Below are 14,487 nucleotides of genomic sequence, written 5' to 3'. Positions count from 1 at the left end.
AGGGCTCGGCGAGTAAATTAACCCATAGACACAGCCCGCTAACTTTCTCGCCGGATTTTCTCAGTGGGTCGCGTTTCCGATCCGGTGGTAAATTCTGCGAAGGACTGCTCTTGCTAGGGCCAGTGTTGCAACACTTCCGGTTTGAGCCCTGAGAGCTCACCTAAACGCTAGAGTGAAGCTTATTTTTTTATTGCTTAGATGGGTGGACGAACTCACAGCCCACCTGGTGGTTACGCGCCATCCACCTTGATACATAAGTTCTAAGGTCTCAGTTTAGTTACAGAAGCTGAAATAGTCTCTCATGGCTATCAGCATAGTTAAAAAAACCGAACCTAATGGATAGATATCAGTAAACTAATCTATACCACGGTATCTAGGAATGTTTGTAACGTTTTTGTAACAGGCAACATTATGTCGCGGAAACGCATGATAAGTGCGTCAGGAACGTTAGCCGTGCTCGGCGTGTCCGGGGGGACTCCCTCCACGACCAACAATGCGTCGCTCGCGCTGCTGTGGGGGGCTACGGGCGAACAGGAGTGGACCCCCGCTCTGACGACAGGTCGGTATAAAATTTATTCAATTTTCATTTTGTGTGTTTTGCGTGATGAGATTGGCTTCATAAAAAATGCTATAACTTATCTCAAATATAATGGGTTTTTTTTAAATTGCATTTATAAAATTGTTAACGGTAAATTATAACATATTCATCAACGATATACTATTGTGACAACAGAATATATCTTCTTTTTTTTTAAATAATTGGCATTTTCATTTTAACAAACCAATCTCATCACGATTCAGTCTTCTATTAATTTTATGGGTTGGCCTATATGATCTGTTATTTAAAATAATGAAAAAAAAAAAGTATTTTTACTTTAGACAAGTTGAGTCCAGACATAGGCCAGTGCATACGAGTTCACTTGCTTACTTTCGGCTCTTAGAGCTGGCGTGGCTATTGAATATGTTTTTTTTTTTTTTTTTTACTAAACGTGTCATCTCATTTTTGATGTTTCATGACATCGTCGCATTGGGATATAACTTCAATACCACACGGTTTCGATTGGGAACAAAAGCGAACCGCGCCATAGGTTTGATATCACAATTTCATGAATAGCTCATACAAAGTAGTTTATGTGTAACGTTGTGTTCATATTTTATATAACGCTGTGGGGATTCCGTTTTAATGAATTTGCTTTTTTATTGTAACTAGAATTCCGATGTCACCTTCACAATTCAAACATACATAGCTGTTGTAAATAAAGAGATGTATTTGTGCGTACTGCTTTCAACGCATGAAAAAGCTAATAACTTAGTTCTAATACGAATGACTCAGATGAAAATTGCAATGTCGGGTTTGTTTGTCACAGTATTTTTTACAGCCTGACCGAAATGATGTGTTTAGAACGACTTCGACTGCTTACCATTCGGTCCGCAGGATCTAGTTACCGGCGGCTACGACAAGGGGGCTTTCGTGTCGTGCCGTCTTCTCAAAGTAGTGCACTGATACCGACTGAAAATATTTGCTGATGGAGTCAAACTCCAGATTGTCTTAGATATCCACGTTCCTTATGAACCACGCTGCTCCGACGGATATACTGAAAAAAAAACGGTTGAACGACTTGAAGGGGTTTCAAATTAGTGGGGGCCGCGTGGGCGAACACTACGCTTGCATAGGTCATGACGAGGCGTCAGCAAGTTTTGTAGAGTTGCACCTTATTACGAAGGGACAATTTTCTTCGCTAAACTTCCCTTGCAAATCATCGGATAGGGTTGTCGCAGAACGCTGCGTCTCGTGAGAGTTGCTCTGTGGTCTCAAAGCAACAGAGAATTACTAAATTGTAATTTGCGATTGAGTCAAGCGATTTTTTTAACTTCGACATACTACAAGCTGTGTATAAATCACCTAAAACTTCATTTCATACATTATCATGAAGTCATCGCACATTTTATTGTAGCATTCATAGTTTTTTTTTTAGTTTAGTTTGCTTATAGTTTAGTAGAGTCTAGTCTTATTTTTCATCTGAGATGCATGAAATTCTAGCTTACCATTTCATTTTATTATTGCCATCTATAACTGTGTTCATTATTTTTAAATGTTTCCCACTCATTTTTTTATTATTAAGACATGACCTTTTTTTCTCTTTAAATTTGTTGTTAGATGAAATTGGGTAGTTTATTCAATATATATCTCTTTGGTTTATTTAAAATTGATTTTAACAAGTTTTATCTGCTTATGATGCCTTGAACATTTCCCAAATGTTATAATAAAGTTAATAAATTACCGAAACAAATTCTAGATCATAATTCGAAGATTTCTCGAACTCTGAGAAATATAAAACAATTAACTAGTGAGAAACTTGAATCAATTGACCTTCATTAATTTGTGATTGATAGACAAAATTTGCAATTTATATGGAAGCTTCCCAGGTGTAGGTTTGAGAAAAGAAGAAGGTCTTTAGAACTAACGAATTCGTTGTTTAGGGGTCGACTGGAAGTCACTGACCATACCTGCCTGCCTTCCGATCACTACGGACTACTTTCCCGACAAGAGATCACTTCAAAACGATTATCTAGTATCGGATTATAATCTGTTACCGGACGACGTGAACGCCGATTTCGCACAGAACCGAGCTATATACAAAGATCCCCTGACCACAATGGAAGTATTCAAGGAGTTGGTCTCACAAAGATTAGCTCAGGTTAGTATTACTTAATTATGTATTACTAGTGTTCGTCCGGTTATTAAAACGCGACCATTATCACAAGACACTTCAAGCTAGTCTACAGATTTATTTTATGCATTATAACTTATTTTTTGTTTTGTTATTGAGATGTATACCTACTAAATCAAGCCAAGAGCTATTATAAAAAGAAAAGAAAAAAAAATGGTTGACGCATAAGATAGAATGGTACTTAATTGCTCTGTCTTTTCTTATTTAAATATATAATTTAAATTAAATAGCTTTTTGTCAATTGTGGTATTTCTCAGAGTAATTTCAAATAATTTGGCTACTTATTTGGCTTGGATTCCAATGCCCAAAAATATCTTTAAAAACTACCGCCTTTTGGTTTTATTTCGCTCTAATTTTTTCAAGACTTGCACCGCGGATCTACTAGAGGTAAATTTAGAATCTTCAATATGAATTTGAGGACTCTGCTCTCGTCGTCTTAGCGAATTATTCCAGGATATCATACGGAAATCGCTTTTTAAACCTGTTCAATATACATAAACTTGTGTAAAAGTTGAATAATTTTATAAAAAAACCAAAAAAATTTTAGGGTTTCCAGCTGATTGTGGGTGTTAACGAGAATGAAGTAATCGAATCTCACTGTGCGTCAACGGCGACTCCCCCACCATCCAAAGTGGCCCCACAGTGCGGGAAACCAGCCAACGCAGCACCCACCAAGCGTTACCTGCTCTCGATTGGGAGGATCTTCCACAAACTTACGCTGGTCGGGTCCACCATCACCGTCACTAGATACAGACCCAGGTAGAAGATTTTTAGTTATCAAGTATCCATTTTCGATGAAAACTTTTTTAGCACCGTCGTAATTCAAAGTTGAAACGAAAAACACATATGAGCTATACGATGTAGACTTGGAGCGAATGAAATGAGAATACTTTTGCAAGTTCTCTCAAGAACCTACTGCGTGGGAACTGCACCCTTTTTTTATAATCGGTTGCAGTTTTGTTTCGATTGCTAGGACAATGTGTGGAGATTAAAGCAAAAAAGTATTAACAATAATAATAATAATAATAATAACTGGGAACAAACCACCCACGGTCATCCGGCCCCAATTTAGGATTCACTGTGTTTTGGGTACCAGAGACTGACAAACGAACGTTTAAATAAACATGTGTAATTATTATATTACCATAAATGAAAACACTCTCTCCGTAATAAGTCGTCGTCATGGAGTCGGACGATGGAATTGAGACATTCCCTTAATCTAAGGGTAACCATATCTCAGTTCGGGGTCAGGCGAGGGAGACCAAAGAAGACGACATTTAAGCTGCTGTATAAACGTTTTAAGAAAGAGCAAAAAGGCGACAGATGTCTTTGCGACCCACGCTGGTTCTGGCCATACGGGGTGATAATAATAATAAAAACATATATAGATAATAAACACCCGAAAAAAGAGCAAACAAACTTATTCGCCACACAATGTTTCACTCCAGGTGGGACTAACTAATGCATGCAATTGTTAGGCAGCGGCTTGGCTCTGCCCCTGGCATTGCTGAAGTCCATGGGCGACGGTAACCACTCACCATCAGGTGGGCCGTATGCTCGTCTGCCTACAAAGGCAATAAATAAAAAATGCACTGCCGAATCAATCAGTATTTGAAGAACATTTTTTAATTTTTTATTTCAGACATCCATATCCGCCATTCAATATACACTACCGTTATCGTTTCCACGCACCGAACCACGACACGTACGAGGTGTCGTGGGTTTCGTTCACGACAGAAAAACTGGAAACTTACTACTGGAACTACATGGACCATTACATTTGTACGCGCGGCGACAGTGATTTCGCACTAGTTGAGGTAAGTCTTGTATAACACTATTCATAATTGAGACTGTATTATCTATATATTAATACGCGTAGCAAAAACTTTGTATCCCTTTTCACCAAAATTGCGCGGACGGAGAAGTAACAAATTTCCTACACATATAGAGGAGTGCAGAATGTCAATATTTGTTTAAATTATGCATAAAAAATACATTAAATCAACAATAAAAAAAAACATTACACACCCTACCATGTATTTGACACACACACGTACGCATATAGTAAGCGGCACGTAAGTTGGCAAGGTTTTGGTGTAGTGGGGGTAATGTTGCGCATAGTGCACATTGCAACAAAAAAATGCCCGCATATAATTTAGTTTTATTTTATTAAATTTAAAATTTGCCATAATTTATTTTTAAGCCTGTGTGTTGAGAAGAAAGTTAAAGAAAAGAGAGGAATTCGTGAAGTGTATTAGGTGTTATAAATAAAATACAATTAAAAGTTAAGAAGTATAATTTAAAAAATATACTTATTATTAAAAATTATGTGTCGCCGTCGTCACTATCATTTACTAATAGTGCTACCCCTTGGATTAAATTTATGGTAGCACCTGAGCTGGTGGAAGGAGTTGGCTCCTCATCGTCGACATAACGAAGAGTTTCTGTCGTCACTGGCGTAAATAATAAAACGCCCAGTGACTGAATCGACTATATGGTCATTGGTATTTGGTCCTGGCATTGCAAACAAACTTAAAACAATAATAACAATTCGTAACAAAAACTTAACATAGATAAAGGGTTCCTACAACTTTGTAGGCACATGTGTAACCGGGAGCGAACGGAACGTGGACGCGGTGCGGGAGGGGAGGGTCGACTGACTCACCAATCGCGCGTTCGGAACGGTGCTACGTCTTTCCCCGCGTCCCGCTTGACAACCAAAGAGACCTAAAAAACGACTTCTGCGCATCTAGCGACTCTTGTCAAGTTACGTGCCGGGGACTATACCAGTTGTTTATTGTCAAACTTATTGCTATTTATTGCTATTATGTGGTCAAATTGAGAATAGATTAAATATCCTTTGTCTTTATTAATATTTGCTTGAAGTGTAGTCTTGGCGAAATCTGTGATGATAGAAGTATAGACTGTGACAATAGAATCATAATAGTGTACAAACTTATAATTAATTAATTATTTAATTATTTATAATAGTCGAATTTCGACTACCGGGGGCCCACTAGTATATTTTTCAAGTGCTATTAAAACACTTTTCCCTAAGTGTTTTAAGTTATGAAGTTTAACAAACACCCTGTATATTAAATGAAATTAAACATTTCTTTATTTACCTAGTATATATTATTTTTATAACAACGCGTCAAATTCGAATACGAACACTAATGTGCTGGCAGGGCGTTATGCGAGCTCGTATTCATCATGGGTCTTTCGAATTTTTCCCTTTGAGACATCGACCTCATGTGTCAAGGTGGATAGCAATATTCGCTGTTTGATTTGTATGTATGTACCCTAGTAGCTGCATAATAACACTACTTTACAAAAAAAAAGTTTTTCTTTTACCCAAAGATAATTCATATTGGGCGTGTTTTCTACTTGCCCCCTTACTACAAAAATATATGTCTCATAATTTTATCACGTCAAGTTTTTGATATAACCACATTCACCAGAATTCACCTAAGTAAGCTGCCTTGTTAGCCGTGTCTGAGTTTTTAGTTTGTTTTTATTGCGTTTAAGTGTTATTCAAACATTTATTTTTGTTTTAAAATATCATCAAGGTAGTGTAAATTAAACCCAAATAACTTTTGCTATGTTTGTGGTCAAATTATTTTGCCAAAAAAGAAGAGACCAATCACTGAATCACGTAAAAGGAGCCTAGTTCCATTACTTTCAAATCGGTAACAAACCTTGATAAAAAATGGGTTCCTGGTGTAGTGTGCGAAAATTGCAGAAGTATATTATTGAACTGGGCTGCAGGAAAAAGAAAACATTTACGATTCGGCATCCCAATGATAGAGAGATAGAGATGGAGAGAACCAACAAATCATACTACTGACTGTTACTTCTGCCTCACTGAAACTACAGGTTTTAACAATAAAAACCGAAAGCACATACAATATCCTGATGTTGCATCAGTCACAAAACCTGTGCTACATTCTGAAAAAGTTCCTAATCCATCATTACCCAACTTACAGCTATTACATCAAACTGGGATTAATGAAAAACTTTGTCAAAGCACTTGACAAAGATGGACAAGCTTTAAAGTATTTAAAAACCATTTTACCTAGTTTATCTGATGCAAAACTCAAAGAAGAAATCTTTGTGGGTCCCCAAATAAGTATACTCCGCGCGCGAGCTCGGAGGATTCGGGGGCTGAGGAAGCGGGCGGGCGATAGCAGTGTTAATTACGTGTGATTTCTAATATAAATAGTCTTACACTTATAAGTCTTTTTGTTTACGCAAATCGCTATTTAATTTGATGAAAAAGGATTAGAGGAATATTACTGGCAAAAGGATGGCTTAATGGAGGATGTTGTCGAATCATTTATTATTGTAGTATGTGAGGAGAGTGACATCAAGAGGAGAGTACATCAAATTCTTCAACTACTGATTAATCTGATTGCGAGAGTAATTAATAAGATTTCACGTTCATTTTGTTCAATAAAAATCAGTTCATTAAATGAAATTCATACGTGATCAATTGTTTTATTTTTATTTCAAGTACATAATACCCTCATAAAACTATTTTATAATTTACACTCGCACGGAGGCTTAAGATGTGTTAGTATCGATAGCGCAATATCGACTAATCACAACACTAGCTCATTACGTCAACATTCCTTAAAAATCCTCGAAGCTCGCGCGCGGACAGTAAAATATTAAAGGATGAAAATTTTGATGGTAACTTATCCAATGTCGAAAAAGATGATTGGTATTCATTTAGAGCATTAGTGAAAATTTCGAAACAATAAATCTGAATAGGAAACAATTAAGCAGAAATTATTTCCAATTTACTGAAAAATTACCAAAGAATGAGAGTAAATATGTCGTTAAAAATTAATTTTTAACATTCTCATCTGGACTTTTTTCCGGAGAATCTGGGAAGCGTGAATGGTGAGCATGGCGAACGTTTTCACCAGGATTTGAAGTTTTTCGAGGGAAGATACAAAGGATTTTGGGATTAAAAATATGTTAGCGAATTACTGTTGGTCTATAAATAAGGGAAACTGATATGAATCAGTATAAAAGAAGAAGTAACACGACCCATTTTTTATTTGTTTCTAAGATAACTGTATAAAAATGATAATAAATAAATATAATCAATATTTACAAAATTGGACGTCCTAATTTTTTTTCAGCTTCAGTTTTTAAGTAAGGGTTTATAACTCTAACGTACATATCAGTTTCATCTCTGGGTAAAAAACCTTGTAAAGTAGTGTAATTTGCATATAATTGCATAGTGGGGTACAAGTTTTTATTTATATAAAAAGTAAAGAGTTCTGTGAATAATAATATAAAGTTTCGAACATTTTTTTTCAAGCCTCTGAAGTACTGGCGGTTCCGGACTCTACTATTGCCTCTCTACAATCCGGCAACGAAACAAATTCTCGAAGACGATTCGACCCACTGCGACATATATCCAACTCCGACGCGTCATGATTTGGACCAACTAACCGATAATTTCCTCAAAATGACCGAATTGTATTTCAATAAAGTCAAAAGGCCAAACAAACAGAGGGTAAGTATATAATGACATTGGAAATGTTGGTGAAAGTCAAATTCTACTTTTTATAGGACAGCTAGACTTAAAAAAAGTAATATAGGACATATTGACGACTGATGTCTATGGTTTTGCTAAAGTAAATATAGATTATTGAAGCATTATGAGATCACTAGTTTTCACCACAACAGTAGTGTAACTCAAAATCTTCATGCCAGTCTTAACGGCTAAGAAATACAATTATTTAGCCTAGACTGTGTATTATTTTTCAATCCATGATCAATTCTGACGTATTTAAATTCAATGTGGTTAATAAAAATAAAAACACTAAATATATAGTGTTCGAATTTTTGTATAGCATTTTATGCATTGTGTTGTATAGGTCACAATGTATGTACATACATTTTTATATGAATATAAAAGAATAGCATGAAATTAATATGCACTTAATATAATGACACGTAGTAATTATGCACCGCATGGTATTTTGCACAGTCTTCTAAAATGTCTAATTCATTGTAGTTTTGCAAATATGCTTGACTGTTTATACTTCTAGACTAGTCCAACAAAAATAATCTATGATAAAAAGCTATGATGTGTGCATTTTTTGTTTGTCATTAAAATAACCATGTACAAAATGTACAGTATTGAACTGGAGAAACGATATTTGTATATGACGATATTCGATTCTGCACGCATTATCGCTTACTGGTCACTCAAACAAGAAATTTCAAATTTCACAGTCGATGCCTCTAAATTTACCGTCCGCCGCATGCATGATTGTTCGCAAACAATAAAAAGGTTAGTTGTTATTGAATGATTGTTTTAATCATAATTTGCATTTCAACTTTTGCGAGGATACAGATTATGACATCAGCATGGATATTTTTTTATTTTAGTTTACGAATCAGTTGCTGTATATTATGTTATTTTTAATTTCCTGTTTGAGATCCGAACGCATGATTAACACACGAAGAATAAGCTTCATCGATATGTTTCGCACAGACCCTATCATTTGTTTTCGTCCTGCATACGTTTATTTAAAGAGAAGCTTATTCTTTGACGCTAATTAAAGTACGGTTAACGTGGTGAGTACGAGCACGGCCCACACGTTCGTTGGTGCGGCTCGGTGCGGTCGGGCGTGTGAGACCGAGTGAGACGGGACAGTGTGAGACGCGCGTGCTGCAGATGGCGGGCGCGGGCTGCGGCGCTAGCGACGCGGCACTCACGCGGCGCCGACACTCCACCTCCATCCTCACGCGGAGCGCACAGGTACCGCCCCGCCACACGCTCCGACACTCGCTATCTCTCTCGCACACACACACACACACTCACTCATTCACTCACACACACACTCAATCACTCACTCCCACTCACACACACTCACTCACTCACTCACGCACACACACACACACACACACACACACACACACACACGCGCGCGCACGCACTCACACACGCGCACGCACGCACGCACTCACACGTCAATATGAAGTCCTCGTTTGTACACGCACGCACACGCGATTCGCTTGCACCCAACGGCAACAACAAGATACGCCATATTAAAACACAGAAACACGTGTTATAGATGTAGTCTCACACTCGAGTATTCGGAACAGTCCCGTACACAAAAACGAAATATTTACAAACAAAATATTTAAATTTATTTACTTATTTATTAATATTCATTCAGTTTAGGCATTTTATTTATCTGTACTTGTCACTGTTTGATTTCGGAACGTCGAAAGTGTCAACGAGCGTAATCCGCTATGACACTTTTTCCCTTTCAATTCCAGCCGCCAAGGGTGATCGATTTCATATTTCTGTTATATTCAAACTTTAATAAATATCTCTACTAATAAATAATAATATAATCTAATAAATATCTCAAAAGCAATAAATACAGTCCACTCTCATTTACCACAACGCAACAGTCAAACTGCTGGAACGTCACAGACGCAATCCATCGAGTTTCCCGCTAGATCTTCTCAGTGGGTCCCAATTCGAGTCGATTGGTTGTAGATTCAGCGAAGCACTGCTCTTGCTAGGGTTGACGTTAGCGAAGTCTATCAGCTCGCCTACCCAAACGGAGAAATCAGAATAGCTCGTCGAAGCTAGTGATCATCAGATAGAAAGAAAGCTGGGGCTCTTAAATAAGATACATCAACAGAGTAATTTTCATAATCTTACAAAAAAATCACAATTCACAAACTGAACTACACACAAACAACACATGATAAATGATTTATTTCAGATATGTGAAGACTTGACTAGAGATTGACCGAGATTGCCATCTTAACATGCTGAACAATACATTACTCGTGTATTTTAAAATAAAAATGATAGGCTATATCAGGAACAAAACAAAAAGAAACTATGACTTTTTTCGGCTTATCCCACTCTGTGGTACAAATTCAGAGTAGGTGGAACGTATTACCTCAATCAAAACGAATGAAAGATAGTGTATTTTTCTCAAAAACTTTGTTAGAACTAAAAGAAAGTTCTATAGATAGGCAGGCACCATCCAAATTCTTTCGAGTATGTTTATCGAATAAATCAAGGGTTGTAGGTACATTGCGGTTACGTCATCTCGATTGCTCTGTGTGAGTGAGAAATAACAACTACATATTATAAGGCACCCGGTCTTCCTTTCACTTTCTAAAAAGTTATCGCTACGCAATTTTACAATGAAATTCCAATGCTGTTTAAAATACTCAACAAAACCACGTCTTATCGTTTCATTGCAAAATTTATTTGATCATTTTCTAAATTCTGTTTTATTATTTTTTGTGGCATATTTTTGCGCACTGTTTTTATTGGCGAAAACGATATTAAACTGTTTCTTTCAAGGTCAATAAATAAAGATAACATAATGAGAATAATTGGAGTGGACTTTACCTAATCCTCAAAATTTAACTATAATGACTAAACGATATTGACATTACTTACTAATAAACGTAGTTATATTTTAGTGTAATCTTACTTCCGGGCTTATGACCAGGTGGAAGTGGCTTTATATTTAAAAAGTAGTGCTGTTTTAATATAATCACCTACATTCGTAAAGCAGTGTCAGGTGAAATATAAATGAGTTTGTGCACAAATAATAATAATGTAGTATAACTTTTTACATAAAATAGTCAAAACAAATTATGCTAATGATTTTGAATAATTGGCATCAAATCTGCTCTGAACAGTGATTTTAGTTTTGAGCAAAAATAAGAAAATAGTTGGCCTTGAGGCTTTTACTGCTATCTTAATATACCATGATATTCAAGGTTATTGCATTTTCCTCTCTTAAACTAAAGTATCTAAGCCTGTGAAAATTGAAACCCTAAGATTAGAACAAGTTATCGGACTTAAAAGTGCGATCTCATCCAACATTTGCGTATATATATGCACTGCTTATAAAATTCGCAAATTATGCACGGAATGCACAGAACAGTGACATCATTTGTTTGCTAGCTTCTTTCTATTTATTTGATTTTTGTTTTGTTTTTATCCGTAGTTTGTATGGCTACGAAATCAATACCCGTTTGGACACGTGAGAATATGTTTTGTTTGTTGTATTTCTTATTTGCGATCTTCGATCCGAACGTGTTCGATTTCATGGCCGCTATTCATGATGTGTAAGTGATGAGCACACGATGATGTTAAAACCGTTTTATGTGTGGTGCGCCAGGCAGGGGTATCGAGCTCTCCATTCAGAGAGCGCGTTGGCAGCACCCGGCTACCTGACCGGCCTCGCCTCCGGATGGAAGCTATGTCAGTACCTTCACAAGCGACGTTGGTTCTATGTTTAAGGCACATAGAGAAATCAAAATATACCAAACAAGCTTAGGCTTGATTGACACCAATGGAATTTCTCTTCTTCTTTTTATGAAAAAAAAAACGCAAGGTTTATCCGAAATAAATTCTAACCGGATAAACTCGTCTATTTCTAACGAATAAAATTTTCATTACAGTACCAAAAACGAATTGGAAATATTATGTGGTTTCTCTACGTGCGTTGTTGTCAAGCTTTTTACCATCAGTTTCCAAAAGAAACATTATTATCGGAATGTTCTGATCGATTCAGTCAACTGCCTATCGATAATTTGTTGATTTTTTTCTGATAGTATTCTTGGATTTCGTACCAGATCAATCTTGCATTTCTATGTGTGTCTATCTGAATATTTACAAGTATAGAACAGTAAACAATAAGAAATGAAAAAAACGTATAGTGTAAAACAGGTAACACTATTGTACAGGTACAATAGTGTAAACAAGGTGTAAATTGGAATAGACCCACATAGAAAGTAAGCATCTTGCACTTGTGTAGTTTGCTTTTCAGTGTCGCATGGTGTGCAGAAGCTTTCGCAATCTTAGGCACTCCTCTCTAACATTCTTTATTTCGACTTTCACAATAATTATCTTCATGCGCCTTTTATACATTGATGTTCAGAAAAATACCCTTTCTATTTTTAAGAGTTCTTAACAAAGCATTCTAAAGTCTTACGCACAAATCAAATATTTTTTTATATATATTTAGTATTCTTGTTTATCCTTGATGACGTTATAGACTCTTGGAATGCTTAAAGTCTTTCCTATTGGTTGCTAATTCTTATCCTCTATTGAATGTTTCATTACAGCTATCACCTACTAAGTCACTAAACACTAGTACATGCAGCAAGTAAGTATGCAGACCGCTTAGCATCATGTTAAACTTCATTCTTATTGCTTGCTGGCTACAGCGCCTATTTTGCTTTTTTACTGATCTAAGAATATTTTTTTTTGTAATTTTTCGTGTCTCAGTATTTCTTAAATAATCAGGGCGACGAAAGCAGTGCTAGAAAGGACGCAATCCCAAACCGGAGAAGCGGATGACACTTATGATGACGGGTAAATAAATTCAATGTTTAATTTTTTTTAAAAAAGATGTTATTCTTGGTATTATCTTATGTCATAGGCACGAATTTTCTGTTTTGGCAATTATTTACCAAAGGATCATGATTAGCTAGATAATTATAATTTTTATTTTATTGAAAACTAGCTTCAAAGTCATATCCATAGACCAAATATAATTTATAGACCATTTATTTTTCATTTCTTTGATTGAAAGGCCATTTCGAGGAAAATGGGCTAGCTAATTACAGAAAATCAAAATTTATTGAAAAATAATCTTTGTTTGTTCTTATATATCATTATCATTGTCTTTATTGAACAAATACTTTAGCCTATATTTTTATTTATTCCGTGTACGCCAAAATGGCTGTTTTGTTATGATTTCATTGATAACTACAAAACACTTTGAATTATCTATCAATGAGGGATATCAGAATTCGAACATGTTTTCAAAGATACTATAATATTTAGTTCGAAGTAAAAATGGAAATAATAGAAAATGAATGGCGACATTTTTGAAATGACTACCGGTTCAGGGGATAATAATTTTTGAGGCTCCACTTTTGTGCCACAGATGATGTCATCACAAAAAAAAACCGAATAGCAATCCACAAACACAATGAGAAATAATTGAATATACATACAAAATTTCATACAGCCGAACATAAAACCTTCTTTTTTCGAATTCGTTTAAAAATATAGGCTATGGACCCGTCTGTTTGCTATAAGTTTAAATTTTTTAAAACAAAGAACATTTCATTTTTAGAGTTTCAGAACCGAAACTGAAAGCGAACGCGCCATTGTCGGATGTCGTAGATAGAATGCGACACCCGACTCTGGGCTTGGGTTTCCTACAACAGACGGTCAGTTTGCCCTCGCATACATTCGTTTCGATATACGCCATACATTGGCTCCAAGAAAACATGGAGGGAATGGATTATGAAAAGGCTGCCAGTCTTATGGAGGTAAACGCTCATTGTGAAATTTTACGTCAATACAAAAAACTGTATTAATCCTTTGACTGACATGTAGGTCACCGGTGCCCTACATGGCGCACTGAAGTAATTATGTCGATTTCTCTCTTCGATCTTCTTACTAAGGCGTTGGAATATCTAATATTAATTTAGATTGAATCTATTTCTTAGAAACCTAAAAGACTAAGGGCCTGTGCACACCACGTTTTTTAAACGCGCCGTCGACGCGTGTTTTAGAAATGCGCATTGACGGCGCGCTTTTACCCTATAGAGCGGGTTGTTGTCATTTGTATCGATATAAACGCGATGCTAATGTGCGTTTTTATCGCGATTCAAACGCGTATTTGAATTTATACAGGTGTGCAAAGGTCTACAGGCTTCGTCTGAC

At 36.2% G+C, this 14,487-nt stretch overlaps 1 protein-coding gene across 9 annotated transcripts in view; it reads left to right on the top strand.

Annotated features, from left to right (window-relative positions):
• LOC101742243 (GATOR complex protein Iml1) overlaps positions 1-14,487 on the top strand; it is a 34,581-nt gene that overhangs the window by 9,889 nt on the left and 10,205 nt on the right. For 2 of the 9 annotated variants that reach the window (XM_021353477.3, XM_062670675.1), the window contains exons 11-20: positions 404-559; positions 1,074-1,088; positions 2,482-2,699; positions 3,280-3,491; positions 4,375-4,549; positions 8,065-8,262; positions 9,433-9,516; positions 11,924-12,006; positions 13,054-13,122; positions 13,892-14,090. In XM_021353477.3, the coding sequence (XP_021209152.2) occupies positions 404-559; positions 1,074-1,088; positions 2,482-2,699; positions 3,280-3,491; positions 4,375-4,549; positions 8,065-8,262; positions 9,433-9,516; positions 11,924-12,006; positions 13,054-13,122; positions 13,892-14,090 (1,409 nt within the window). Of the gene's footprint in view, positions 1-403; positions 560-1,073; positions 1,089-2,481; positions 2,700-3,279; positions 3,492-4,374; positions 4,550-8,064; positions 8,263-9,432; positions 9,517-11,923; positions 12,007-12,872; positions 12,914-13,053; positions 13,123-13,891; positions 14,091-14,487 lie in introns of all 9 variants that reach the window. The other 7 variants (XM_021353479.3, XM_021353480.3, XM_021353478.3 and 4 more) reach the window with 7 other exon arrangements.

The sequence above is a fragment of the Bombyx mori genome, chromosome 10, assembly GCF_030269925.1.
Source record: "Bombyx mori chromosome 10, ASM3026992v2".
Lineage (NCBI taxonomy): Eukaryota > Metazoa > Arthropoda > Insecta > Lepidoptera > Bombycidae > Bombyx > Bombyx mori.
Note: the sequence above shows the minus strand (reverse complement) of the source record. Positions and strands in the feature narration are given on the sequence as shown.